The sequence below is a fragment of the Mus caroli genome, unplaced genomic scaffold (genome assembly GCF_978045245.1).
Source record: "Mus caroli unplaced genomic scaffold, Mus_caroli_1 scaffold_6, whole genome shotgun sequence".
Classification (NCBI taxonomy): domain Eukaryota; kingdom Metazoa; phylum Chordata; class Mammalia; order Rodentia; family Muridae; genus Mus; species Mus caroli.
In genome coordinates this window covers 111,267,191-111,294,426 of record NW_028227261.1, presented here as the reverse complement: position 1 = coordinate 111,294,426, position 27,236 = coordinate 111,267,191, and the positions used below count along the sequence as shown (strand labels likewise).

The window sequence follows — 27,236 nt, the reverse complement described above, 5'->3', positions numbered from 1 at the left end:
GGGTGGGGCTTGCATATCACCCGGAAGGGGAGGAACCCGATTTTCGTCAGAGGAGGTGGGATCAAACCGTTAAACGTTAAAAGGTGGCAACTGTATTTTTGTTGCTTAAGGGGCATGGTCGGTGTTTATTAAGATGCCAGACACGCAGGACCCTCTTTTCTGGGATGGAGCCAGATTTTAGTGTTACGCAGGTTGGTAGACTGTGACCTTGGCTGGAGACAGCAGTAAAAGTGCATCTTCACTGTGCCTCTCTCCCCTGTGCCCCCACTTTCCTGACTTTTACCTTGCCAATTGTTTTTCTTTCTTGTCCAGTTCTTGAATGACCTCAGACCAGAAGGAATAGGCCAGCAGCGAGAACACAGCCTAGAGCAGGCTAAGGTATGGAACTGTCTTATTTCAGTGGCCTTGGCCAAATCATCTAATTTTTTTTTCACACCATGTACGGACATCTAGAGTGGAACAATTGTGAAGACCGTCCTCTTAAACCTATGAAGCCTGGGGCTAACTTGGTGGTGGAGCTGTCAGTAAGCTGGTTAACCATATTTTTCATCGGGTGGATTCCCCATTGTCTTCCTGTTTTCAGGGGGAGGGTCCCTTTCAAACTTTTTTTTCCCCTTTTGTATACGAGTACATTGTAGCTGACACACCAGAAGAGGGCATCAGATCCCATTACAAATGGTTGTGAACCACCATGTGCTTGCTGGGAATTGAACTCAGGACCTCTGGAAGAGCAGTCAGTGCTCTTAACTGCTGAGCCATCTCTCCAGCCCCCTTTTAAACTTCTTAGTAGCAGCATTAGTTCTTGTTTGGTTTCAGTTCTGACAACCACAGCAGTCAGGAGTTTGAGTAAGAGGTATGGTGGGAAAGATGGCTTAGCTTCTTGTAGAGGGCCAGAATTTGGTTCCCAGCACCCACATTGGTTGCTCACAACCTCCTGTAACTCTAGCTCCAGGAGGAGCTGACGCCTCTGGCTGCCAAGGGCACTAGCCCTCATGTGCATGTACCCCCTCATAATTAAAAATAAAATATATTTTCTTTAAAAATTGGCATTCTCAAGGTTGGGAGTCAGGGTGAAGAGTAACCTCCCTCTGCCTTCACTTTCCTGCCGTGGCAGACTGTTGTGAGCTGTGAGCTAAAAGTAGACTCTTTTCTCCCTTAAGTCACTCTGTCAGTGTTTTATGACAGCAACGGAAAAGAAACCAAGATGCCTGCCTCTTCCCTATGGTTCTGAGATCTGTGAGGGTTGGAGGAGGGAAGATACAGCCCCTCATATTCTGGGGGCACAATCACAGGGGCAGGGCAAGGGTAGAGGAAGTCACTTCTCAGATTCCACCAAGGACTGTGCAGACTCACTGCTGGGCCTGCCTAGCCATCCTCTGAACTCCACTCCTGTGGAGCGGACTGGCAAAGTCAAAAGAATGCTCTTTAAAAAACAGATCTCAGCCCTGTGCCTTGCATTTCTGATTGCCAAGATTCTGCCCTCCTGGCCTGGCCATTCCCACCCTTCTGCATTTCATCCATTTTTCTGTGTTCCAGAGCTCTCAGGAATATCAAGGATGAAAACAGCCCCAAGCATCCCTTTCTCCCATCCTTGAGGATTGAGGGAGTTTTGAGGAGAGATGTTGGTCAGTTCACAGAGAAGTGAGGGAAGGAGGGATGAGAGACCTGGGAAGTGGGTTCAGGATGCAACTTGTCTGCGTCTACTGAGAAAATTATATAAAAATTACATAAGTCAACTTATTACTAGAAATAGAAAGGGTCAGTGGAAGCCTGGGTTTGCTATGAGCCAGGTCCCCAAGGCTGCCCTTGCCCAGGACATAAGGTGTCTTGTGCTGTACTGCACTTATATGGCAGTTGAGAGGTCCAAGAAGGAAAGCCACTCTGAATTTTATACTGAGGTGATGGGATCTGCCGTGCCATAGCATGGGAGGCTTTCCTGGTTCTGGTCTGCTTGTCTCAAGATAACTCCTTGCTAGCATGTTCTGTGGCTGTGCTTGGGAACAAGTGAGAGGGTGAGTGAGACTCCACAATCCAAGGGCACGTGGAGAAGACTCAAGAAAGCTCAGAGTGGGAGTCGCTTAGGAAGCCTACTGTGGGACACTAGGCCCACTGTGGGATGCCAGGCCTACTGTGGGACACTGGGCCTACTCTGAGATGCCAGGCCTACTGTGGGATGCTAGGCCTACTGTGAGATGCCAGGCCTTCTGTGGGACACTGGGTCTACTGTGGGACACTGGGCCTACTGTGGGATGCCAGGCCTACTGTGAGATGCCAGGCCTTCTGTGGGACACTGGGTCTACTGTGGGACACTGGGCCTACTGTGGGATGCTAGGCCTACTGTGAGATGCCAGGCCTTCTGTGGGACACTGGGTCTACTGTGGGACACTGGGCCTACTATGGGATGCCAGGCCTACTGTGAGATGCCAGGCCTTCTGTGGGACACTGGGTCTACTGTGGGACACTGGGCCTGCTGTGGGATGCCAGGCCTCCTGTGAGACACTGGGCCTACTGTGAGATGCCAGGCCTTCTGTGAGATGCCAGGCCTTCTGTGAGATTCCAGGCCTTCTGTGAAATGCCAGGCCTTCTGTGGGACACTGGGCCTACTGTGGGACACTGGGCCTACTGTGAGATGTCAGGCGTATCGTGGGATGCTAGGCCTACAGTGAGATGCCAGGCCTACTGTGGGACGCTAGGCCTACTGTGAGATGCCAGGCCTTCTGTGAGATGCCAGGCCTACTGTGGGACGCTAGGCCTACTGTGAGATGCCAGGCCTTCTGTGAGATGCCAGGCCTACTGTGGGACACTGGGCCTACTGTGAGATGTCAGGCGTATTGTGGGATGCTAGGCCTACAGTGAGATGCCAGGCCTACTGTGGGACGCTAGGCCTACTGTGAGATGCCAGGCCTTCTGTGAGATGCCAGGCCAACTGTGGGACACTGGGCCTCCTGTGGGACACTGGGCCTACTGTGAGATGTCAGGCGTATTGTGGGATGCTAGGCCTACAGTGAGATGCCAGGCCTTCTGTGAGATGCCAGGCCTTCTGTGGGACACTGGGCCTACTGTGGGACACTGGGCCTACTGTGAGATGTCAGGCGTATTGTGGGATGCTAGGCCTACAGTGAGATGCCAGGCCTACTGTGAGATGCCAGGCCTTCTGTGAGATGCCAGGCCTACTGTGGGACACTGGGCCTACTGTGGGATGCTAGGCTGTTTTTTATTTCTCAGCCTTGGGATATATAATCTGATGGACTTAACTGTGGTCTGCATTTTTCAGACTTTCTCTTCCCACTGACCACCTATTCTTTCCTCTTCTATTATTTCTTTTACCTTTCTAAAGGTGATCAGTTATGACATTAATATTTGTTGATCCTTAAGTACCAGGTGCCATACTAAATATTTTAAGTTGTCTCTGGATAGCTCTATGAAGTAGATTTCTTGAGGGCTGTTTCTGTTCATACAGGCCACTTTTCTTTCTCTTTTATTTATTTTTACATCATCATCATCATCATCAAAGACAGGGACTGACTGTGTGGCCCTGGCTGTCCTAGAACTTGCTACAAAGACCAGGCTTTGAACTCACAGAGATTTTCCTGCCTTTGCCTTCCAAGTGCTAGGACTAAAGGCCTGTGCCACTGTGCCTGGTCCTGACTTACCGTTTTTGAGACAAGGTTTTGCTGTGTGTTCCAGGCTGGCTTTGGACTTATGGCACTCTTTATGCTTCGGCCTCTCCAGTGAAGCATTACAGCGTTTGCCACTTTCTATAGCGGCGGTGGTGGGGCTATCAACCACACTGCCGTGATCCCAGTATGCCAATCCTCAGACACGGTGGCTGATTAAAGGCCTGGGCGACTAACCAGAGCCTCTCATGAGATTTGATGTTTGGATGCTAGACCAGAGACTGTGAGGATTTAGACTGGAGATAGACTGACTGTTGAGTTATAATCAGGACACCTGCATCAACCCTTTTCTTCCTGCTATGTCTCAGGGATCTCAGTAGATAAGGCGAGGAAAGCAGGCAAGAGCCGGAGGATGGGGAGATATGCTGTAAAATGCAGTTTTCTCACCATGAATGACATGTCTAGCCTACTCATGAATGCACAGAAGCTGTGGTTACCTACATAAGACCTCCACAAGATCAGCTAGCCAAAACTCTGTCATAGAGGGGGTAGATGGACTCTAGGTCCACCCCTTACCGAGGAGCTATTGGCAGTTGATAGCTGTGAGGGGTGGGGCAGGGATCATTCTTTTTTGGAGGATGTGGCTACTGGCCAGTTTCTTATGCTCCGGTGAATGGCCCCACACCCATGCACATGTGGGCAGCACTAACTGGGCTTAGTGGTTTATCAAAAAAGAAAACAGAAAAAAAAAAAAAAGTTGGGAGGGAGATGTGTTGGAAGGATATGGGGGAGTTGGAAGAAGGAATGGGGATAAATATGATCATATTTCATTTTATGTCTGTATGGAAGTCTCAAAAATAAAGAGAAATAAAAAATAGGGGAGCTAGAGGGATGACTGCAGCCTGCTCTTGCGGAGGACCTGAGTTTGGTGCTCAGCATCCATGTCTGTTGGGGCTCACAAGTGCCTGCTGGTGCAGCTCCAGCTTTAAGTGATCCATCGCCTCTGACCTCTGAGGGCATCAGAACACACGTGTCCATACCACCCTGTACACACAATTAAAATAATATTAAAAATAGATCTAAAACAATCCCTCAGACCTCAGGTGACTAGTGGCCATGCTTGCCGCTGCTTGGAGATCAGTAAATGACAAGAACGGCCATCTTCAATAAGAACAAGACCCCATCCACAGAGGGCATTAAGTGGGGAATGGTGATAGGATGCAGAGGTGATAACATTTGCATCCTTATATTACTGGTGGTCAGGGTCTGGGCCGGGTCCTTCCAGGTCCTTGGCATCTTACCCAAAGAATTGAAGATGGGTACTTACCCAGGTTTGTACAAGTAGCAAGGGTTGAGAACAAAGCAGTAGACAAGATCCAAATACACTGTAAGAGGGCAGCCAGCCACAAGTGAAGGTCCACAAGGGCCCCAATATTTTTCTCTCATATATTGCATCCTGGACACGCTTTCCCCTCCCTCTCTTCCTCTAGTCTCTCCCTTTATCCCCCCGTCCCCCAGAGCCACCCTGCTCTGTCTCTTCTCAGGAAAGAGCAGCCCTCCCAGGGACATCCACCAAACAAGGCATAACAAGCTACAATAAGACCAGGCACATCACATCCAGGCAGGATGAAGCAACCCAGTAGGACAAAAAGAGTCCCACGAGTAGGCAAGAGTCAGGGACTGTTAGGGTTGAGTAGCTTGGTGTTCTTGAAGGGTCTAATTCTTATCTGTGGCTTCTTTTTATGGGGTTAAAGAGGAAGAGTTTGGTCACAAGCGGTGCAGTGGGGTGGTTTTCTATTGTTACTGAGAGTTTAGGCTACATAATCATTTTCCTTATATGCATGAGCCTTTCCATAATGCCCCGATTTTAATCATTTCACATCCCATTGCATGCAGGAAGAAGATGGTAAATAGGGCCTTCTCCCTCAGAGTTTACTTGAAGACAAGGTTTGACTTATTCCACATACTCCCCAGACTGATTCAGACTAGATCAGCCTTTCTGCCTTTAAGCTGGATACACTGGGGATACAGTTGAGAGAATTGAAACAGTATAAATTTGATTGTTACCAGGAGCCGAGATATCTGTTGTTCAGAGAGGGAGGTGTACCGGTGGAGCTCTGCAGTTGCTAAGTGCATTGTTTGGAGAGGGCTACACATGTCCACTACACACAGGTAAAGCAGTTAAATTGCCAAGTGCATTATTACAAGGGGAGGGCTATGAATAACCCAAATCGAGTCCCAGCTTACTAAATTATTTCCTATGTTTGCCTGGCTCACCTGGATTCATTCAGGGTTGAAGGCCATCTTTTTCCTTTCTAAGATTTATTTTTAAAAAATTGGTGTGTGTGTGTGTGTGTGTGTGTGTGTTTGTGTGTGTGTGTGTGTGTATGTGGCCCAGATACTATATCAGGTCCCCTGGAGGTGTAGTTACAGGCAGCTGTGAGTCACTTGGCCTGGATGCTAAAATTGAACTCGGATCCTCTGCAAGAGCAGTACGTGCTCTTAACCACAGAGCCAGCTCTCCAGTTCTGAAGACAGCCTTTTGATCCTCCTGACTCTTGTTTCCGGAGTGCTTGGAACTGTCCAACACTGGGCCCTTGACTCATGTCTGTCATTTTAAATATTCCTACTCCAGTGCTTGCCTAGTATGCATGAAGTCCTGGTTTTGGTTCCCACACCACACAAGTCAGGCATGGTAGCTTGTAGTACCATGTACTTGGGAGGCGGAGAAGCGGGGAAATCGGGAGAAGCGGGCGAAGCGGGAGAAGCTTCTCAGGAGAGCTCAGTCTCACTCTCAAATGCATTGTGAGTTCCAGGTTTGTCTGGCCTATGTGAGATCCTGTCTCAAAACCCAAACAAGCAATAAAACAACAACAATAACCAGAGCAAAATAATCCTCTACCCCAGCCCCCTTTTAAAGGATGTATTTTTATTTTATGTATATGAATGTTTTGCTTCATATATATGTGTATCACATACATGCTGTATCCATGGAGGATAGAAAAAGGGTATCAGAACCCCAAGAACTGGAGTTACAGATGGTGGTGAGCCACCATGTAGATGCTGGGACACAAACCAGGGTCCTCTGCAAGAGGAGTAAATGTGTTTAGCCTCTGAGGCATCTATTTCGATTTTTATCGGCACTGCTCCAAACCTAAAACCAAGTGAGTACTGAGCAAAACACAGGGCTGTCCAGCCAGCAGCCTCCATTAGACAACCTGATCCAGCCAGCAGGCTCCATTAGACCGCCCAAGGCTCCACTAGACTGCCCGTTTTCTTTCTTTTTTGGGAGGGAAGGGGTGTTTTGAGACAGGGTTTCTGTGTAGCCTTGGCTGTCCTGGAACTCACTCTGTAGACCAGGCTGGCCTCGAACTGGAAAATCCACCTGCCTCTGCCTCCCAAGTGCTGGGATTAAAGGCATGTGCCACCACGCCCGGCTACTGCCTGATTTATTAAGTTGGTTTATCACTGTGCTCTCTAAATAGATTCTCAAAATATTCCTCCAAACATTCCTCTTAGGAAAAGAGAGTTGTCCTTTTGTGATTGTGTGTGCTGTTGTGTACATGTCTGTGTAAGTCTGTATTGTGACTATATATTTATACATCTCTGGCATGAGATGTATAAATCCCTTGAATGAATACATTACATTTATGTACATATATACACTATATACATATATGTATAGTGAGTTTATATATATGTATATGCATATGCATATGTATATATTGTGAATGTGTACCTACATATGTATGGAACACATTAGGGTCCTTTGAAGGTGTCAACACTTATATATTTGTGTGGGAGTTTCTCTCTCTCCCCTAACTCTCTCTCCTCGTTCAGGGTCTGGCTAACCTGAAGCTCACTGTGTAGTCCTGAGCAGTTCCTGATGATTCTAATTCTCCTGACTTAGCAGCTCCCTGTCTTATTCTCCTCAGCATGGAGATCACGGCCGTGATCCACCTCCCTGGGCTCTTCTTTTCTATGTTTAGTTACAACAACTCCAGTGAATGTGATAGCGTTCACTATAATTAATCCTTCACATGTGTATGTGCTGTGCCTTGATCATGTGTACCCCCACTTCTCTGTGAGGCTATCTTCCTAGCACCTGGTCCCTAAATAACCTTAATTTCCTCCCATTCTCCTTTCCCCACTCCTAGTGACCAGCACGACAAGGATTTTTTTTTAAAGATTTATTTATTATGTATACAGCATTCTGCCTGCACGGATGTATGTCTGAAGGCCCGAGAGGGCAGCAGATCTCATTATAGATGGTCATGAGCCACCAGATGGTTGCTGGGAATTGAACTCAGGACCTCTGGAAGAACAGCCAGTGCTCTTAACCTCTGAATCATCTCTCCAGCTCAAGAATTGTGTGTGTGTGTGTGTATTTTTTAGATACATGTCTCACTTTGTAGCCAGGCTTATCTGTAATCCATTATGTAACGCAGGGTAGCCTCAAAGTTACAATTCCCCTGCCTCAGCTCCTAAGTGCTGGTATTATAGATATGTGCCTACTTTGTACTTCTACACAGTTATGGTTTTCTTAGCTGAGTGGGAAAAACTGATGATGTTTGTGTTTCCGTTCCTGGCTTGTGTCTCTTGAGATAAATTCTGGGGATGCTCTTTTCAATTTGTTCTTTTGTGGAACTCAGCTTCACGGGACCTGCAGGGGACATTCCATGCCTAGGAGAAGGAGGACACAGGCCTGGCCTAAGATCTCAACTTTGAGGCCCGCAGAGGGAGTCCAGTGAATGGGCTAAATGAGGTGTGACGCTCCTGGCCCGGGTAGCATTGGGCTCTGGTTGAACACAGATGTAATATTCCAGAAAGAACTGAGCAGGAAAGCAAGTGACTCAGCTTTCTGAAAGTCCCCGGCCCTGGGGAGGGGTCCATTTCACTTACTGCGCTTCTCCAAATCTCATCATGTCCAGAAGGTCTTGGAGCAGCGCTTGGCTCCGCAGGCCCTGAATGGGTGGACGTTGTTAGAGTTCCAGGAGAGCTGGGACACCAGGATGGGGGAAGTCTTGAGCAACAGCACAGCACCCCCCCCTCCCAGTCTCCATCCCTCTGGAACCTGAAGTAGCTCATGGCCAGAGTTTGTTTCTTAATTTCTTCCTCTTTCAGCACTTGCTATCTACTCAGATCCCCGAGGTACTTGATCTTGGACTGAACTCATTTGGAGAAATTCAGGAAACTGGGGCCCTTGGGAACGAAGCAGAAATGACTGGTGCGAGCTAGCAAGGTGTTGTTCTGGAGGACTAGAGAGAGGCAGGGGAGCTCATACGGAGGGAGCTTTAAAAGCGAGTGGGGCGCTGAGAAGTCTAGGGAGGTTGAACAGCAAGCACCAAGACTCAGAGACACAAAGGAATTGTAGTTATCCCAATGTGGTAAGTCACGGGAGGGGCAGTAGAGAAAGAGAGAGGCTGCGGGACGTGGGGGCTGAGGGAGCTATTTCTGGTCACATTCCTGAGGGTGAAGCAAGGGGGTGGCTGATCCAACGCCAGTGTGCAGCCCTGTATGCTAGGCTAAAAAGCTAGTGCCTGGACTTTTAAAGAGCAGTGGGTTCGGTGCTGCAAACTGCCCTGCAAAGGGCGGGGACGGGGGAGGGGGCGTCTGGACAGGGATGGAGGCAGGGATGCGCTCAGGACAGGGGCAGGAGAGGCTGCGCAGACCCCGGAGATAAGAGCAAGAAATCCATGACTTCAGCCAACTGCCGAACCGGGGAAAATAGAGATCCACTTCTGGCTTCCAGGTTGTGGAGCCAACTGCCTATTTGGGTTTTCTTCTTGCGCATTCTGACAGAAGTCTAATTCCAAAAGCAACTTCTAGATTCGCAACACTTCCCTCCTAGCTTGTCTCCTCCCCCAGCCACCCAGCTCTGAGAATGTCACCGCCCCTCTGCCATCCCTCCAGGGGCTCTGGACTGAAGCCTGCTGTCATCCTGGGTTTTTCTTTTCCTTTTATGCTTCATAGATAGCACCTCTCCGCTCAATCTGTTGCTGCGGTTCATACCTATGTCTAGAACCCCAACTCGTTTCCAACAGCTTCCTCCTAGGTTAGGACAGGATCATCTCCTTCCAGGCGGCGACTCTGACTCTTGTTTCTATATTATCCATTTTCCAGGCCACCAAAAGGGTCTTTTAAAACTTTAAACGTGATCATGTTACTCATTGGCTAAAATCTTTCATAGTATTTCAAATCAATTCCCATTTCCTTTCCATACACGTTCCTCAGGCCTCCTAGGCTCCCCTCATTTTATAGGCTTCCCTCCTAGTCTCCTAGACCTCAGCCAGGCCAGTCCCCTCCCCCCTCCCTCTCCCCACTCCCCTCCTCCTCTCCCCTCTCCCCTCTTCCCTCTCCCCTCTTCCCTCTCCCCACTCCCTCTTCCCTCTCCCTGTCCCCTGTCCCTGTCCCTGTCCCTGTCCCTCTCCCCTTTCCCCTGTCCCTCTCCCCTTTCCCCTGTCCCTGTCCCTCTCCCCTTTCCCCTGTCCCTGTCCCTGTCCCTCTCCCCTTTCCCCTGTCCCTGTCCCTCTCCCCTGTCCTTCTCCCTCTCCCCTCTCCCTTTTACCCTCTCCCCTTTCCCTTTACTCTCTCTCTTCTCCCTCTCCCTCCTGCCTTTTCCTTTAGGCAATAGCTTAAGTCTCCTCAAAGAGGGGTCCCATGAGGCATTTTATTCTAATGGTAATAGTGAAATTGGTCAGAAGGGCTCGAAGTGTCTGTACCAATTGCCACACAATAAAAGGTTAACAGAAGAGAATAGCAAACACCAACTGAACCCCAGGAGCAGCTAAGAACTATAGATAGCTTTTCTTTTTAAAGAGATAGGGCCTCAGTATGTAGCTCTGGCTGGCCTCGAACACACTATATAGATCAGTCTGTCCCTGAATTCTCAGATATCTGTCAGCCCCTTCCTCATTCGTGCTGGGATTAAAGGTGTGTGTCACCCCATCCCGCTGGACTGTAGCTTTTTGTATCGAGTTTTCCCTTCCATCTGTGCTTGCTGGCTCCCCTCCTCTTTCACCCTCCTTCCTTCCACTCTTGATTGTAGCTTATTATGGCGCCGCCGTTATTCCTCCCACCAAGAGTTGGATTTAGTTCTTTTCCCTGGAGTTCTGCTCTCGAAATCATGTGACACTTTTCCACTAAAACAATCATGGACAGAAGTGGCACATGTCACTTGCGATCAAAAACGTTTAAGAAAGTGTTCTCCCTTGCCGACATCCTCGCCTTCCTTGACTGATCATGGATGTGTGTTGAGATGGGTGGGACCGGGGATGGGGATGTGTGTGCCGAGATCAAAGCAGCTCGGATGTCACTCACGCTGCCGCATGGAGCACAGATGGACTAAGTGCTTACCTGGACCCAGAGCCACTCAGTGTTTGTGTGGGGGCAGAATTTTGTTTTGTTAAAGTGCTCGGGTTTTGGTGTCACTTGTAAGCACAGCGTAACTCAATCTATCCTGCCAATCTGTCCTGCCAATCAGAGGCAGGTTGGTGGTTACAGAATAGAGAGATATGATCACAAGCAAGAGGAGGAAGAATGCCACCCTGAGATCTGGGAGTTAGATATTGTTGTAGACCGAATCATGCCCACCTGAATTCATATAATGGAGTCTTATTCGCAGTGCAACCATATCTAAATATTATTTATTTATTTATTTATTTATTTATTTACTTTATGTACATGAGCACACTGTAGCTGTCTTCAGACACACCAGAAGAGGGCATCAGATCCCATTACAGACGGTTGTGAGCCACCATGTGGTTGCTGGGAATTTGAACTCAGGATCTCTGGAAGAGCAGTCAGTGCTCTTAACCCCTGAGCCATCTCTCCAGCCCACAACCATATCTAAAGACAGGATTTTAAGCACCTCCATTCAAGAGGTAAAGACAGAAGGATTAGTAGTTCAAGGCCATCCTCAGCTATATAGTGAGTTTGGGGTGATCCTGGGCAAATGAGACCCTGTCTCAAAGATAGAAAAGAGTTAAATGAACTCATAAAAATAGGAGCCATAATACAGTGGGAGCATGGCCCTGTAAGAAAGTATTCTCTCATACTTACCTGGCAGGGGAGATACCATGATCACGAAGGTGGTTTTCCCAGGCGAGGCTTATCCATTGCACTCCGGATGTGCTGACCCCTGCGATTTCCCCAAATGCGGGGAAACTCGACTGCATAATTTGTGGTAGTGGGGGACTGCGTTCGCGCTCTCCCCTATAGAAAAAAAAAAGAAAGTATTCTCTCTCTTTCTTGCACACCCCCCCCACACACACACGAAAAAGGCACCCCCCCAAAAGAGAGCCCTTACCAGAAACTGACCACATTGGTACCCAGATATTGGATTTTTAGAGTCTAGTATTGTGAAAAAATAAATTTCTATTGTTTAAGCTGCCTTGTCTATGGTGTGTGTGTGTGTTTTAATGATAACCTGAGCTTAACAGATGTGCTAGTTGCTAATGTTTTGAGTTGTCTGTCTTGGGGAAGGTGGTTTTGAGTTGTACAAGCAAAGGTGATAGATACTATGTTAACATTTTAAGTCAAGGATGGGGAAGATAGGGATGTGTCCATGTTGAGACATCACGCTGTCTCACTGCTCAGACTTCACCTTTTGATGTTTGAGGAATGTCCTGCTTTGTTAACCTTGCTTACTGCACCCTAGAACCCCAAGACCACAGATTCGTTTCTCCAGTTCCTTCTGCAATGGAGACACAGATACAGCACAGGCTTTGCTAATCAGACAGACTTTTCAAGGCCCAGGATTTGAAGCTAGACCCAGTGAAAAGGAGCAGGGTTAGCAGAGAATTGATTTTGGAGGTAGTAGAAGTGGTGACAGAAATAATGTCCATCTTACAGGGTAGTCGAAGCTGTTATTTCAGAGGTGACAGATGGTAGGCTGGCTATCTATACAAGTGGAGGATCTATCTATCTATCTATCTATCTAATCTGTCATCTATCGCTGAGGATACGTTAAGTACGTGTGTACTACCTCTGAGCTATTGCCAACACACCAAACTAATGGAGTGACTTCCTATCTTGAAAAATATGCTTTCAGAACAACTTGAAGGGCAAACTTGAGTTTGGGCTCTTTGCATCTTGGACACTATCACACACTGGTTAAATTCTGCAGAAAGGTCATTTTGTGACTTATGATTCTTATTCAAGGCTAATGGTCCACATCTGGTGATGACTTTCTTTTCTTTTCCCTCCCTCCCTCCCTCCCTCCCTCCCTCCCTCCCTCCCTCCCTCCCTCCCTCCCTCCCTCCCCCCCCCCTCTCTCTTTCTTTCTTTTTTGAGACAGGGTTTCTCTGTGTAGCCCTGGCTGTCCTGGAACTCACTCTGTAGACCAGGCTGGCCTCAAACTCAGAAATCCGCCCACCTCTGCCTCCCAAGTGCTGGGATTAATCATGTCACAAGGACCTCACCTCAACACTCTAGCTTGGTTGTTTCTGCCTTCTCATCTGTCCATGAGGATTATGTTTCTACACAAGTTTCATAGGAAACCATACTCAAGCCATTGAGAGGAGAAGGGAAGGTCCAGTTCCCACCCAAGCCTTGTTCCTTTCCTCTTCCTACTCGAAAACTACCTTATTTTGTTAAAGGGCCTCATAATCCTGAGGACAAACACTCCAGCTCCATGCTTAAGTACAAGCTCCATATTCCTTACATATAGCTACTTCTTGGCTACCCTCTGGACCTGATATATCATCAGTGACCTGGTCCATCTTAGGAAGAACAGAAGAAGAGGCTCACGCGGATAGTCCTGGAAGCTCCTCCCAGTGGGCAGAGAATCCACTGGATTTTAGTTCTTTGACTGTAGATCAAGAATAAGACAAATGGGAAGTGAATTCACCCCAGGGACTCTATCTTTTGTCTAAAACTATGACTGGAGAATGGTCAAGGCACCATGCTGTCCCAGAGAACGATCCATGTTTGTCCTAGTTGGATTGCATGGCTGGAGAGTGGTCCTCCTGTGGTCCCTCATCTTGCTGGTTTCTGCATCTTCCCAGGGCCTTCCCATCACCACTTCTGTCAGTGAGCATCAGCGACCTGCATGTAAGAGTCCTAATGATACATTTGTTTGCTTTCTAAAAGCAGGGGGCTCTCCATGAGGCCTTGAGACCATATCCATCTAGCGTATTAAATGGGTTGCCAGTAATCAGAAGAGAGCTTGGCATGAATAAGTATGGTGGGTTGCAGCCAGTGGCAAAGCAGTACTTTAATGAGAAGAGAAGAGGTTTGGTGGGGCCCTCTATGATGACAGCTTTGAGACTCCCAGAGGCCCTACTTAACATGGAGAGTCACGAGCTCTGACCCATAGCACTGCCACACTAGGAGGTGTCATGTATATAGTTGCTAAAGTGGTGGCCCTGGAGTGGAACAGAGTTTCTGGCCTTCCTTATCCGGCTTGTGTGTTACTGAGGGAAGTGGTGGCCTGGTGACAATGACGAGAACTTGACGTTAATGGTGGTGCTGTCACAGATGAAGATACAACAGGAGCTGGGACTTCTTGTCAAGGGTGGGTGTTCTTACATCACTGAGTTCTTTACAGTGTTGGGATCCTGACAAGAGAGGCTGACTTTCTTTTGGGGAGGATACTTGAAATGATTGCCTGATGGGCATGAGATTATAGTGACAGGGATGTTGATGGAAACGGGCTCAGACTTCCAGATATGGAGAGTCTGAGATCCAAAGCACTGGGGGGTGGGGGGTGGCGGGTGGGGAGGAGGGGAGGGGTGTCTAACTGACCTAGAACTCTAACATCACTGCATCTGGTCTTAAGGTTTCCCACCTATACCAGGTTGGGGGCCAGGATGGCTCGTTTTCTTCCCACTGGAGCCAAAGGAAAAGAGTCCAAGGTCCTAGGCACAGCAAAAGGGTACGGTCTCCCTGGTCCTCAGAGGTAGTTCCTGCATCCTGCCCTCTGCCTGCCTGCTTGAAACCCTTCAGGAAGTAGAAATGGTTCTTGCAAGTGTATCATTCACAAGATGTTACCAATCCACTGACCTTCAGACCTGGTCCTGGCAGGCTAGCACATAGGCACGCTCAGTCCCCTGTCCCACCAGTGGGCTGCCGCCCCTTTCTAGAAACAACACACACTGAACCCCTAGTCCCCTGGATCCCCAATCCTGCTCTTCCATTTTCCTCTCCCTTTAGCCTCACCAGGTCCTGCCCTTGGGAATAAGGAGAGGGCGAGCACTGCATTCTAGCCCCGCATTCCATTGTGCTGACATTGGGACAGCTGAACCCTGAGCAGATTCCCTCACTGAAGCTCTGGAGAATCTCACTGCCCTTCGGCTGGAGAGTGTCAAGAGGCTGGCTGCTCTCCAGGGGCCATTTCTATTTCTGAGTTCAAGCACTGCCTGTGTCTCCCAGACTCACTTCTTCCTGTTTCCCCCACTTCAGGTCTTCCTAGCAAAGCCAAGTCTTTCCACCCTAACTAGACATCAATCACAGCCCTCTGGCCCTCAGTTCAAGTACTACTGAACAGGCCCGCATGGGCTTCAGTCTCGGCCTGCTGCTTCCTGCTTGTGAGAGGTCATGCCCCTTTTCTGTTCCACAGTTTCCGTGTATATGTACAATGGCAGGAATGATACCTATCTTATGAGTTATTTGAGGGCACAATGATATAACATAGATGAAGGCCTGAACTGCTACATGCTCACCATGTGAAAGTAATGGTTATACCTTCAGATTGGTCCCGTCCTGCTGTTCTGGGTTTTTTTTTTTGGTCTCCAGGATGGGCCAATACAGAAAGGCGGTATGTGTTGTAGCACTCTGGAGCCACACTGCCCCCGCTGGAACCCTAGCTCTGACATTTCCTAGCTGTCTAGCTTGGGCAGCTTACATCCCTTCTGTGCCTCATGTTTCCCACCTACGGTGTGAGATCGGTCATAGTGCTTACATCAGTTCCCAGGACCTAGAAAGCTCCCATAGAGAATTAGCTATCACTACAGAGCCGCCTTCATCCACATAGACCAAGCCTGGGAAAGAGAGCATCTAGGAAGGTTGGTGTCTCAAGAAATGCCTGGTTTTGAAGGAAACTCCCCAGTTGGAAAATTTGCCTTTTTTTTTATGAGACCATTTCCAAGATTTTTCTGCTGATTCTGAATTTCCCGGAGGGTAGAAGGGGGTGGCATGGGGTGGGGGCTTGCCGAGAAGTTGAAATTGGATTATCAAAACCTTCTGGAGTTGACTCTAGCCAAGCACTCGATTCCACAACAGAGGCAGCTCCGACTGCCTTGGGAACTGGGTGTGTGCTCTATGTTCTGTGTGCTGTGTGTTCTCTCTGTCTGTCTGTGTGCCTGTGTGTGTGTGTGCGCACATGCATTGGGAAGGAACTATTCTCAATTTGTTTGTTTTCCTTAATTACATGTTGGGGCTTATTCTGTGCCAGCCATGCAAAGCGATGCTGGCAGTGGAGATGGATAAAGCCCAGTCTCTTCCCCCTGGGGATTCTCAGCTGATGTTAATGGCAAGAAACTTTGAAAGGCTGGAGCTCCCTGAGCAGGGAAAGCAGGGAGATGATAGCTTCAGGGGCTATGAGTCTTTAGGGCAGTAGGTATCAACCTATGTCATGCCCTGTGTAGTAGGTGCCGTGTGCCCAGGGAGGAAGGGTCCATGTAGAGTGTACAACAAGCCACCTAGCCTGTCTGAGGAGTTAGGAGTCCATGCTACCTGCCAGAGAACTAGCATCTTTGCCGTTGTCAGAGATGTAAGGAAGCAGAACTTGGGATAAACGGAGATGTAATCCTCATTGGTGAGCTCTAGAGAGGCAGGAGACAGATGGGCTACTGTGCTGAGGGGCTGGGCAGGAGGAGGCACGTCCCCCACCCCACCCTGCTGCTAGAGAGATGAGAGAGCAAGACCCAGTGCTAAGGTGGTGGGGGTGTCATTACAGCTTGGGTGTAGGTAACAGAAGAAGCTAAGGCAGAAGCTAGTAGCTAAAGGAGTGGGAGGGTGGTTCTGTGCCTCTTTCTAACGGGGTGTCCACTCCCTACATTTCTGATTTCCTAGGCTTTCTTAGTCAAGCAGGAGACCACATTGTGTGTGCCATTGGCTCCTAGATTTTCTTTCTTCCTTAGCATTAGCCTCCCCTTAGTTTCCAGAGGATGGCCTCTGGGGAGCTAAGAAGCAGGAGCATTTCTGGATATGTTGGATGTTGGGGGAGCCTGTACAAGGCTGGAGGCTTAACCTGAGATCTGAAGATCCAGGAGTTATGTCTTTGGAAGGACTCAAAAGTCACCCCTTTCCTGCAATCAGACACCTGGCATGGAAATCCTGGGCTGGAGAATGTTGAAGAAACCTGCCCAGAGTCACTCAGTGATGGGGGAGACTGGGTGGTGACACAGGTCCAGACACTAGGACTTGCCATGGGGATAATAATGTCCCAGGGCCTCTGTCCTGGTAGCACCTTGGGCAGGGCCCCCATGGTTGCCTCTTCTATTCTTTATATTTCTCTGGGGCTGCAGGCACCAGAGGGAGGATTTGTGTCTGCTTCGAAAGCAAGCTGGCTTCTTCTTGGTTCCCCTGAGACCTGAGCAAGATCTGAGGCAACGTCTCCCTCCCCATACGTCTTAATCTCTTGTCTGTGGGAGATAGAGTTGTCCACGACTGGGTGACTTTACAGAGGGATTAATGGATTGGTACAGGGAAGCGGGTATGGGTGGTATATGAATGGAGGTCAGCCGGGTAAGTGCATGTGTGGATGCTTGAATGGGTGGGTAATTTCCCACAAGTGGTGGAAACAATTTTCACTCCATAGCAACTGTTCTTGGAAACTATCCCCATCTGTCCCATCCTTTGTGATTCTGAGACTTGAGATACTTGAGGTTTTGAACACCTGTCTGTGGGAGAAGAGGAAGAGGCCACCAGGCTTCCTGTCGCTCTAGGATCTCTTCCCCTCCTCTTCACCCCATTGTGACTCCCTCCTGCCACCTTTCCTATTGACACTTGAGCTCTCAGACATCTGGATGTCTGAACACCTGTCTGGGACAGCAAAGATGGGGAGGCCTGAGACTTGGAGCGGGAAGGGGGAGCACAATTCCCCTACAACTTCCTTTTAAAGGCTTGCCCAGACAGGTCTGGCTTGGTTATTGGCTGGTGTATATCAGATATAATGATGGCTTCTCTCCCCAGACAAGGGAAAGAGAATCTGACCTTCTATCTGACCTTAGCAACTCAGACTTGCCTCTCCCACCGGACAGGTCCTTGGAGGTCACACCCAGGAAGCTTCCTAAGCACAGAGCATTGCTGTGAGCTGTTCCAAGAGCCAAAGGCCTTGTCCTCCAGACCCAGGAGACTCATTCCCTAAGACTCAGTGTTGCCTGTAGTCCCAGAGCCTGTGTGTACTGAAGGCATTTCCATGATGAGTCGTGCAAGGCTCCCTCGCTGTTCTTTCTTCCACCCTGTGGGCCCGTCTTCCTTCCCTGATCCCTGGCTCCTAGTCAGTATCTTATTAGGTCTGGCACTAGGATTGTTCTGATGGGGCTGCTCAGACTGTCTGAGATGAAAACCTGGTCTAGAATGGATTTAGAATGGACGGAATAGAAGATGGCGCTATCCCCACAGCTGCTGATCCCCTTCTCACGTATCTGTTCATTCTCTAAGCAAATCTTTATTGATTCCCTATCTTGTGCCAGGTGATCTGCTGGAAACCAACACAGATATGACCCTTGTCCAGGGAGAAGGACAAACTAACAAAAATAGGTTACTGTAATGAGTGCTATGTGTGTGTGTGTGTGTGCGTGTTTGTGTGTTTGCTGTAGGTGGGTGGTGTGTAGGAGGAGAGGTACAGAGCCTTGGGAATCTGGGAGGAAGCAAAACTACCTAACCCAGTCTGAGTCAGGGATGATTTCCTGGAGGAGGAAACATCCAGACCCAGAAAGGAAGCAAATAGGGCAGAGGAGAGAGAAGAGTGTTAGAGGGAGCAACTTGGGGATGAGGGTGGGGTGGAGTGGGAGCGTGGGGGGGGATCGAGAACTTCTCCTAGAGAGTGGAGCTTCTGCCCACCCTCTAATCCTCACTGAAGTTCCCCTACTCCTTGTCCCTGAGACACCTGGATGCTTAAGCGCCTGTCTAGGTGGCAAAGATGGAAAAGTCTGAGGCTTCTTGTGAACTTTGCAAACTGATGCAAGCTTTGTGTGGCTGGATAGAGTGTGAGGAGCACATAGAGACCTGGGCCAGGTCCTTCACTGTGGGGCTGGTTCCGGGAGCATCAGGGTGTCAGGTGGAGGCTGGGGAACAGATTGCTCAGAGCTCAGGGTGGAAATATATCCTGCCATTCCACCCCCTCCTTTCCTATTCCTGTCCTCCTGGGGCGAGAGAGAACAGACAGCCGACAGACAGATCCACGGTACCAAGCGGCTTTATTGGAAGCACAGCAGTCTAGCCACGGAGAGACGGTGTTCTAGCCACACAAACTCTCTTGTCCACACTCACATCGACTCTCTAGGCACAGACTTGGCTGGGACAGAGCATCAGGGGGCCTGGTCCTCTCTTCTGGTCCTTGTTTCCTGGGCCAGAGTGATTCACATCTCTTTACTCAAGACACAGGGCTCCTTCTGGTGCTGTTGCCTTTGTTCTAGGGGGAGGGAGGAGAGGCAGGGTCATGAGCTGAAATCTCGGGGGTTTGGGAGGGTGGAGGCAGGACTGAGGAGGGTCAGGCTTGCCTTGGCAGAAGACTTCTTCAGTCTTCGGATGATGCGTTCCACCCAGGGCTGGTCTGGGGGTGCACAGAGCTGATAGCCCCTTAGTGTGGTAAACCTGTAGCCAGAGGTTGGAGAGAATAAAAGCCCTGGAACCCAGTTTCCTAGAAGGCTCTAGAGTAAGGAGCGGAGGCTTGGAGACTATTTGTAGGGACCTGTTTCATGGGCTTCTATGAAAACTGGGCTCGGCCATGAGTTCAGGGTTAAAGCCATGGTGGCATCAGCAAGGGCTCATGGGGGGGGATGGGGCCAGATATTCGTTCCACGAGCAACTCACACAACAGCAGGCACCCTGCAGCCATCTTCAATAAGAAGGTAGTGGAAGGCTTTCACGATGTTCCCAGGGATGGGGCGGTGGGTCACAGACAGGCAGCAGTCTTCCGCATCATTAGCACCCCCCAGAGTTGGGGCTGAGATAGGAGAAAGAAGGGGAGAAGACACTGAGACCACGAGGAAGGGAGGCCACAGTCCCTAAGTGGCTTTGATAGCATCTGTGTGTCTGTGATTGCTGGACCTGATATTCAGCCTTGAGTGCCACTGTGGCTCAGTTGGCTGCTGAACATATTATAGTCTCCTAAGCCATTTAGTAAATAACCATTTTTCTACGTACCCCAAATGCTGCTCTGGTCATACACCCTTTCCCAGGTTTTCTCAGCTTTTACAATGTTTTAGCAAATGGAGAGTGGACAGGAGAATGCTGGGACAGGGGAGGCTTGCCTCGGCTGAGACTCCTTCAGGCTTCTGAATGTCTACAGCAGATGGCTGCCATACCCGGAGTCCCAGCTACCAGGAGGGAAACTGAGCTGTAAGATCACGTGAGCCCAGGAGATGGAGGCTAGCCTGGGCCACATGGACAGATGCTTTCTCAAAAGCCAAACTAAACCAAACTAAACCAAACCAAACCAAGCCAAACCAAAGCCCTTAAAATGCAACCCCCAAAAGGGGAACAAGTTATTAAGCATGGCTTCAGTGTTTCTTGTTCTCTCAGACGGAAGCAAATACACAGCAAAGCTCTCACCCCCACAACCCCATGGTGCAATTGAAACCAGGGTTTCACGTAGGCAAGGCAAACACTCCACCCACTTAATTATAGCCTTAGGTCTCTCAAGGAAGATACACTGTTCCTTCCTTCTGCTGCCTGGAAGCTGAGGTATCAGGACATGGAGCCCACAGCTATAAGCCCCAGGATATGACAGAGCTGAGCCACATTGCAATCCTGGATACAGGCACATTCATATTGACAGGCACACACAGAAGGCATAAGGAGCCCTTGGATCCACTGACACTGAACTCGGAGGGTCTTCATGACCATTGTAACAGTCTAAGACCTACACATTGTCCACAGGTCACTGTGGCCCCTACCGTAGTCATCTCCCAAGCCTTACCTGGGAGGGTCCAGAGAACCAGCAGGCTGAAGGCCAGGAGTGGGGTCACACGGGGGGCCATGGCAGATGATCCGAAGCAGGCTACAGAGAGTGAATGAGCCTGAGAGACTGTGTGCGCAAGAATCTGAGAGGCCGAGGCTCTGACGGGTTCACAGGGGAGTGACGAGAATCGCTCAGATGTCCTCCTGTGGCCGTGAAGGGGTTCAGGAGCCAAGTGCAAGTGAGCTTGTGTGTGCCCAAGTGAGCCCGCTTGAGCCTGCTGAGGCTGCCACCAGCTCCAATTTATGCCTTGAGCTTTCACTTTCTGTCCCAAAATTCCCCCTCGATGGCCTGTTCTGGGTCTTCCCCTTTACCCCCCTCTGCCCCCTTTTTTTTTTCTGGCAAAACATGACCTTGCCTTCCTTCCCCCTCACCCCCAAGGTCTTCACCCTCTGCTTTCTTTGGCGTTAGCTCTGAGAACTGCAAAAGTCTGGGAAAGAAAATCTGTGTACTGTCAGCTCCAGGGAGGGCTTGCGTTGTCCTCCGGATGGTGGCATTAGCTGGGATAGTTAGAGCCCAGTGGGCTTCTCTACATCCTCACCACTTTCTTCTTTCTGATGAGGCCCGTTTTGAAGCCAGCTCCATGGTACCTTCAGAGCAAGCGTGAGAGCCTAGATGGCCTCTCCTTGTCATCACAGTGCCTTCCAAGTCACCATCTGGGGGCCAGCCCCTCTCTTGGAACAGGCTGAGCTGGAAGGGAAGGTTCCTAAGGAGAGGGCCCAGGGCTCCTAGCCCACAACTCAGGTCCCTGTGAATCAGCTACCTGCATCTGCAGGCATTGTTCATTTTCTCAAATCCAAAGCCTAGGTCAGAGGAACAGCTGGAGGGAGCATGGGCTGGAACAGCCCCCTCCATCTTTCCCTTCTCTCAGTCCTGGGAATCTAGAGGGGATTTCTAAGGAGAGGGGCTAGCCAGCTCCTTCTGAGACAAATCCCTAAATTTCAAGGAATTGACAGATCGGGGAGGAATAAGTGATTTCCCATCCTTGTGAGAAAAACCAGAAGAGAAGACTGCAAAAGAACAGCTAATATATGGGGTACCCACCCAGCCCTCTGCACCCACACTTGTGGTCCTCTGTATGTGTGTGTCGGATGGGAACATCCACATTCGTGTACACGCCACGCAGAGGCCCGAGGTTGATATCAGGGACCTCTTCCATGACTCTACACCTTAGCTCTGGAGACAGGGTCTCTCACTGAACCTGGAGCTCACTGACTTGCTAATACCAGCTGTGACCAGCTGTGAGCTTCAGGCTCCCCCTTTGTCTCTGTGTCGCCAAGCATGAAGATTACAGGTGTGTGCCACTGTGTGCCTACTTTTTAAGGTGGGTTCTGGGGATCCAAATTCAGATCCTCGTGCTTCATAGCAGGCCTTTCACTCTCAGAGCCATGTCTCAAGCCATTGTCTCCTCTTTCTCACCAGGGAAGGCAATGTGTTCTTACATCCTGACTTAAAGATAGTTGAAAATTATGGTTATTTTTCGTGTGTGTGTGTGCCTGGGAGGAGGTGGGCACATGTCATAGCACAGGAGTGGAGGTCAGCGGTTAACTCTGAGGCTGTTGGCTCTCTCTTACCGCTGTGGAGGTCCCAGGGATCAAGCTCAAGTGACCAGCTCTGATAGTTTGTACATGTTTGGCTCAGGGAGTGGCACTATTAGAAGGCGAAGCCTTGTTGGAGTAGGTGTGTCACTGTGGGCATGGGCTTTAATATCCTCATCCTAGCAGCCTTCAGAACAAGACATGGAACTCTCAGCTCCTCCAGGCCCATATATGGCTGGATACTACCATGTTACTACCTTGATGATAATGGACTGAACCTCTGAACCTGCAAGCCAGCCCCAAGTAAACGTCATCCTTATAAAAGTTGCCTTGGTCGTGGTGTCTGTTCACAGAAGTAAAACCCTAACTAAGACACAAGGCTTGACACTGAGTGCCTTGACCTCCTAAGCTGGCCCTACAGTTCTCACATTTATCAGTTTTCATTCATTAATAATAATCACAATAGCGCAGGGTTAATCACAATAGCGCCAGGCATGGTAGCTCATGCCTTTAATACCAGCACTCGGGAGGCAGAGGCAGGGGGATTTCTGAGTTCGAGGCCAGCCTGGTCTACAAAGTGAGTTCCAGGACAGCCAGGGCTACACAGAGAAACCCTGTCTCGAAAAACCACAATAATAATAATAATAATAATCACAATAGCATTCTGATTGTCTTCTGTGCTCTGGATCAATCCCTCTGCCAACCATACTTTGTGTAATGTTCCCAGGCATCTTCTGACACGTGCTTATTGTATTGTGATCCTTGTTTTACACATACAGAGGAGGAGGCTCAGAGAACACAACCACACAGCTGGTACTACCCGCCACCCTGCCCGTGCCAACTATCTACTGGGCATAGCACGCAGCACAGAGTACGTAGCACACGGCAGAGGTGGGAATCGGCACTGCCCACCTGATGCGTGGCCAGGGAAGTAATGACCCTCACCGTAGTCAGACCCAGCGCTGCTACGTTATTGCACCAAAGCCTTTAAATCCAGGTTTCACTACTTCTCAAATGGATGTTTTATTAAAATCCATTTTATTACCTTTTTTTTGGAGACAGGGTCTCTCTATGTAGTCTTCTCTATTCTGGAACACTCTATGTAGACCAGGCTGGCCTTGAACTTGGTGTGCACAATCACATGCAGCTTTGTGAACCATCTTTTGAAGTATAAACTTGGGACTGGAGAGAGGACTCGGTGGTTAAGAGCATGCATTGTTCTTGAAGAGTTTGATTCTTGCATCCACATCGGAACAATGCTTAACTCCAGCCCCAGAGGATCTCACTCCCTCTGACCTCCGCAGATAGACAGACAGACAGACACACACACAAATAAATAATAACAAAATAGTTTAAACAATTGTTCTTTCTGGTCCCCCCTCTCCACCAGGATATATGTACTAAAATCCTTGAACTCTCTGTAGTATCAGTTTTTTATAATGCTGAGAAGGGATAAAAGGGCTGGAATGCCAGACCCCTTCACCCAAGAGAGTCCAGAGGCAGGGTAAATTCATAAACCTATAGCCATAACATCATCAATTATGGCCACATAGTGAAACTTCAAAAGGACCAGATTAGGTTTCTGAATAGCTGAGAAAGTGGGGCTTCCTGGAAAGGGAGCAGAAGCTCTGTGCGCCTCACACACCTGTGAAGGTCTCTCGCAAGACTTTCCCTGTAGCCCTCTGTGGTGGTTTGAGTAAGAGTGACCCCCAAAGGCTCATATATTTGAATGCTTAGTCACCAGGGAGTGGCACTGCTTGAGAGGGATTGGGGGGGGCGTGGCCTTGTTGGAGGAAGCGTGTCCCTGGGAGTGGGCTTTGAGGTTTCAAAAGCTCGAGCCAGGCTTGATGTCACAGTTTCTCTCTGCTTATGGATCAGGATATAGCTCCCAACTGTTGCTCCAATATGCCTGCCTGCATGCTGCCATGGTCCCCACCATGTTGATTATGGATTATACCTCTGAAACTTTAACCAAGCCCTCAATTAATGCTTTCTTTTATAAGAGTTGCCTTGGTCATGGTGCCCCGTCACAGCATTAGAATAACAACTATGACCTCTTTGTAACATCCGTCATCATAAACAGTAAATGTGTTTTCCTAAGATTTATGGGCTGTCCTAGCAAATTAATCCAGCCATATGAGAGGCAGGATGGAAAGATAGAGAAAACTAAGGGGATGTGAAGCAGGGAAAGGGCCCTTTACCCCACAATCTAGCTTGCCTGTCCTGCTGGCTGAGTGAAGAAACTTCAGCACAGCTGATAAAGCAAAGATTGCCTGCAGAGACAGTGTTGCCCCAATGATGGCTCAAGCGAGGGGGGGGGGCGTGTCAAAGCAACAAATGAGCTTGGTCAGAGTGTTTGTAACCCTGAGTTCTAATGTCAGCATTTTTCTCTCACACCCAAGTCTAAACATCTAAATGTACCCCTGACATTTGCACTTACACAAGGAAGTTCTTCAAGAAGATAAATCTGCACATACAATTTTACTTAAATTTTAAGCTTTGCTTAATCTTTGAACATTGTTGTAAATTACATCTTTTTAAAGAATGTGATTAGGACCATACAGGATCACATAGTAAACCACACACCCATACACAGCACGCACATACACATGCACACACGTACACACATGTTAGAGAGACACATAAGAGTGACTTTCAAAATCCCACACCCCTTGGAATGTGTTCTGTTCATTTCTATTATTACTCTGATGACAAGAGGAGCAAGGAGCTTGTCAGGAGACCTGGAAAATGAGTACCTTCTGCTTCATGTCTCCACAACTCATTCTGTCTTGGCCAGGAGGCAGAAATGTCCTTAGTTCTATGGGAAGTTCTGTCTTAGTCAGGGGCCAGGAATGACAGGGGTTCGGTGCTGTTTGTGCTCTGGTTTCTTTTTTTCTTTATTTTTTTGTTTTTGTTTTTGTTTTTTTAAGACAGGGTTTCTCTGTATAGCCCTGGCTGTCCTGGAACTCACTTTGTAGACCAGGCTGGCCTCAAGCTCAGAAATCTGCCACCTCTGCCTCCCAAGTGCTGGGATTAAAGGTGTGAGCCACCATGCCCGGCCTAGAGATAAAGTCTTATTTTTTTATTTTTTGTTTTTTCGAGACAGGGTTTCTCTGTATAGCCCTGGCTGTTCTGGCACTCACTTTGTAGACCAGGCTGGCCTTGAACTCAGAAATCCGCCTGTCTCTGCCTCCCAAGTGCTAGGATTAAAGGTGTGCACCACCACCGCCTGGCTGTGCTCTGGTTTCTTATTATCCCTCTTTTCCTTTTGCATAGAAACTTAATGGGTATAGCTGCCTGGATTCTATGCATGATCAGAGATTTCATTGGCTTTGAAGCTGTCTCCAAAACTCCAGTCCAGTCAGGAGGATGCAGAAGTTCATGGGCATCAGCCATGAGTCCAGGTAGACCAGTTGGACCAACCAACTCACTTCCCTATGCCTCAACTCAGTAGAGTCTCATTACCCTTTAGACAAAGGCCCTCAGTGGTGACCCTCCTGCTGCATGGGAGTGCCATTGATTTCTTCCCCTTAAGCCCTCTTCTATGACAACACTCCCTTCTAAAAACTCACCACTTGTTTACCATGAAATCTGTTCTTCAAGTTCTTGAGAAAAAGGATTTAGAAGCTTTGGTGGCTATTTCTTGCCAGGGACTCTAGTCTCTGGAATTATGCTCAACCTAGGTGAGAAAGCCTTTATCATATGAAAAGAACCTCTGCCTTTTCCATTTCTGTCATTTGCCTAAGTACTTAATAAGCTCCCATTTTGTTAAGTTCTAATATTGCGTCCGTCACTCGGCCATCCTGGAATTCCCTGCAGTACACTCAGGTGTCAGTTTTGCCTGAGTGGAAGCCCCTGTGGGGAAGGGAACTTTCCGCTCCACAAGGGGCTGTGTTGAGCTGTGGTCTCCTGTTGCCCCTGGCAACACCACCTGTGGCCTCTCAATTGAAGACAGCATCTTTCCAACAGCCGTAGGGCTCAGTCCTCAAAAATTGCTATGAGGTTCATCTAGATGCCCATCACAGGCACCAGTTGTGGCTTGTGCCTCTGACCAATAGTCTACATATGCAGTAGTTCCCATGACCCTTTTGTCAGTTTGCAGCTGCAAGACCTACCCAGCAGTGCAGCCAACAGCCTGGGGTAGGAAGAGCTCCCATATATGGAAATTAGAGGTTGTGCAAGCTCTGAGTTGTGAGTGGAGAGTGGGAAATATTTGACTTTCCTAGATCCTTACAGTGTGCCACCCATTTTCTGTCAGAATCTCCAGGGATACTGTAAGCTTTACCAGAAGAGACTGCAGAAAGTAGGTCCTCAAAGTGGATCCCAATCCTGGGATTGGTTGCTTTTATAAATGTGAGTACACAGATAATCTCTCTGCGTGGAGAGAGAGGACCCAGGACATCAGTAGGTTGCACAATTGTCATAGTCACTCAGAACATCACTAGTGACACACACAGGATGGGACTTGACACCAGGATCTCAGTTGGACACTTTCCCTTCTACCTGGTCCGCGTACTCTCTCTTGAAGTCCCAGGAGACACAGACAGAGAATAGCGGATAGGCAGAGGTTATTACCAAGTAGAGTATAGGCTCAATGGGGAGAGCAGACTGTGGCCAAAGACACTGTTGCTCCTATCTATGTTCTAGGCAGATCTTACACTATTTTCTAAGGTCTCTGTAATAAACTAGCTTTCCTAAGGGCCTTGGCCCTATCTGCATGACTGAAAGACCTGCTTGGTTCTTTATCAGAAAGCCTCTTGCCATCTTAAAAGGTTTAGGGTTTCTAGAGCCTGGTTTGGATATTTTTCCACTGGCAATCTTTTAATCAGCTCAGGAGGTCACATCTTGTCCTAGGGCCAGAGCTATGACTTTGTCTAGTTCTTCTCAATGACACCTAAAGTCCTTCTATCTCGGTCCTTGGTTTCATGGACTATAAAGAAAGAAGCAGACTGA

The 27,236-nt window shown here is 48.8% G+C and overlaps 2 protein-coding genes and 1 non-coding gene across 29 annotated transcripts in view; 2 read left to right on the top strand and 1 right to left on the bottom strand.

The window, feature by feature from the left end:
• The window catches only part of LOC147004346 (uncharacterized), a 56,825-nt gene that overhangs the window by 450 nt on the left and 29,139 nt on the right, over positions 1–27,236 (top strand). For 2 of the 27 annotated variants that reach the window (XR_015047397.1, XM_085839353.1), the window contains exons 1-4: positions 28–191; positions 313–378; positions 5,688–5,789; positions 25,560–25,687. Coding sequence is in view for 2 of the 27 variants with exons in the window: in XM_085839353.1 (XP_085695479.1) it covers positions 25,653–25,687 (35 nt within the window). In the remaining 25 variants the exon portion in view is untranslated. Of the gene's footprint in view, positions 1–25; positions 192–312; positions 379–5,687; positions 5,790–25,559; positions 25,688–27,236 lie in introns of those variants that run through there. The other 25 variants (XR_015047414.1, XR_015047410.1, XR_015047403.1 and 22 more) reach the window with 20 other exon arrangements.
• Positions 11,671–11,834, top strand: LOC147004349 (U1 spliceosomal RNA). The gene has a single exon (XR_015047476.1). It is a non-coding gene; the product is annotated as a U1 spliceosomal RNA (small nuclear RNA).
• Positions 18,966–21,005, bottom strand: Ccl19 (C-C motif chemokine ligand 19). Its single transcript, XM_085839359.1, has 4 exons — positions 20,707–21,005; positions 19,599–19,731; positions 19,286–19,379; positions 18,966–19,197 (listed from the first exon to the last, which is right to left on the bottom strand). The coding sequence occupies exons 1-4, from the start codon at positions 20,765–20,767 to the stop codon at positions 19,159–19,161; spliced, it is 327 nt and encodes a 108-aa protein (XP_085695485.1). The 5' UTR covers positions 20,768–21,005; the 3' UTR covers positions 18,966–19,158.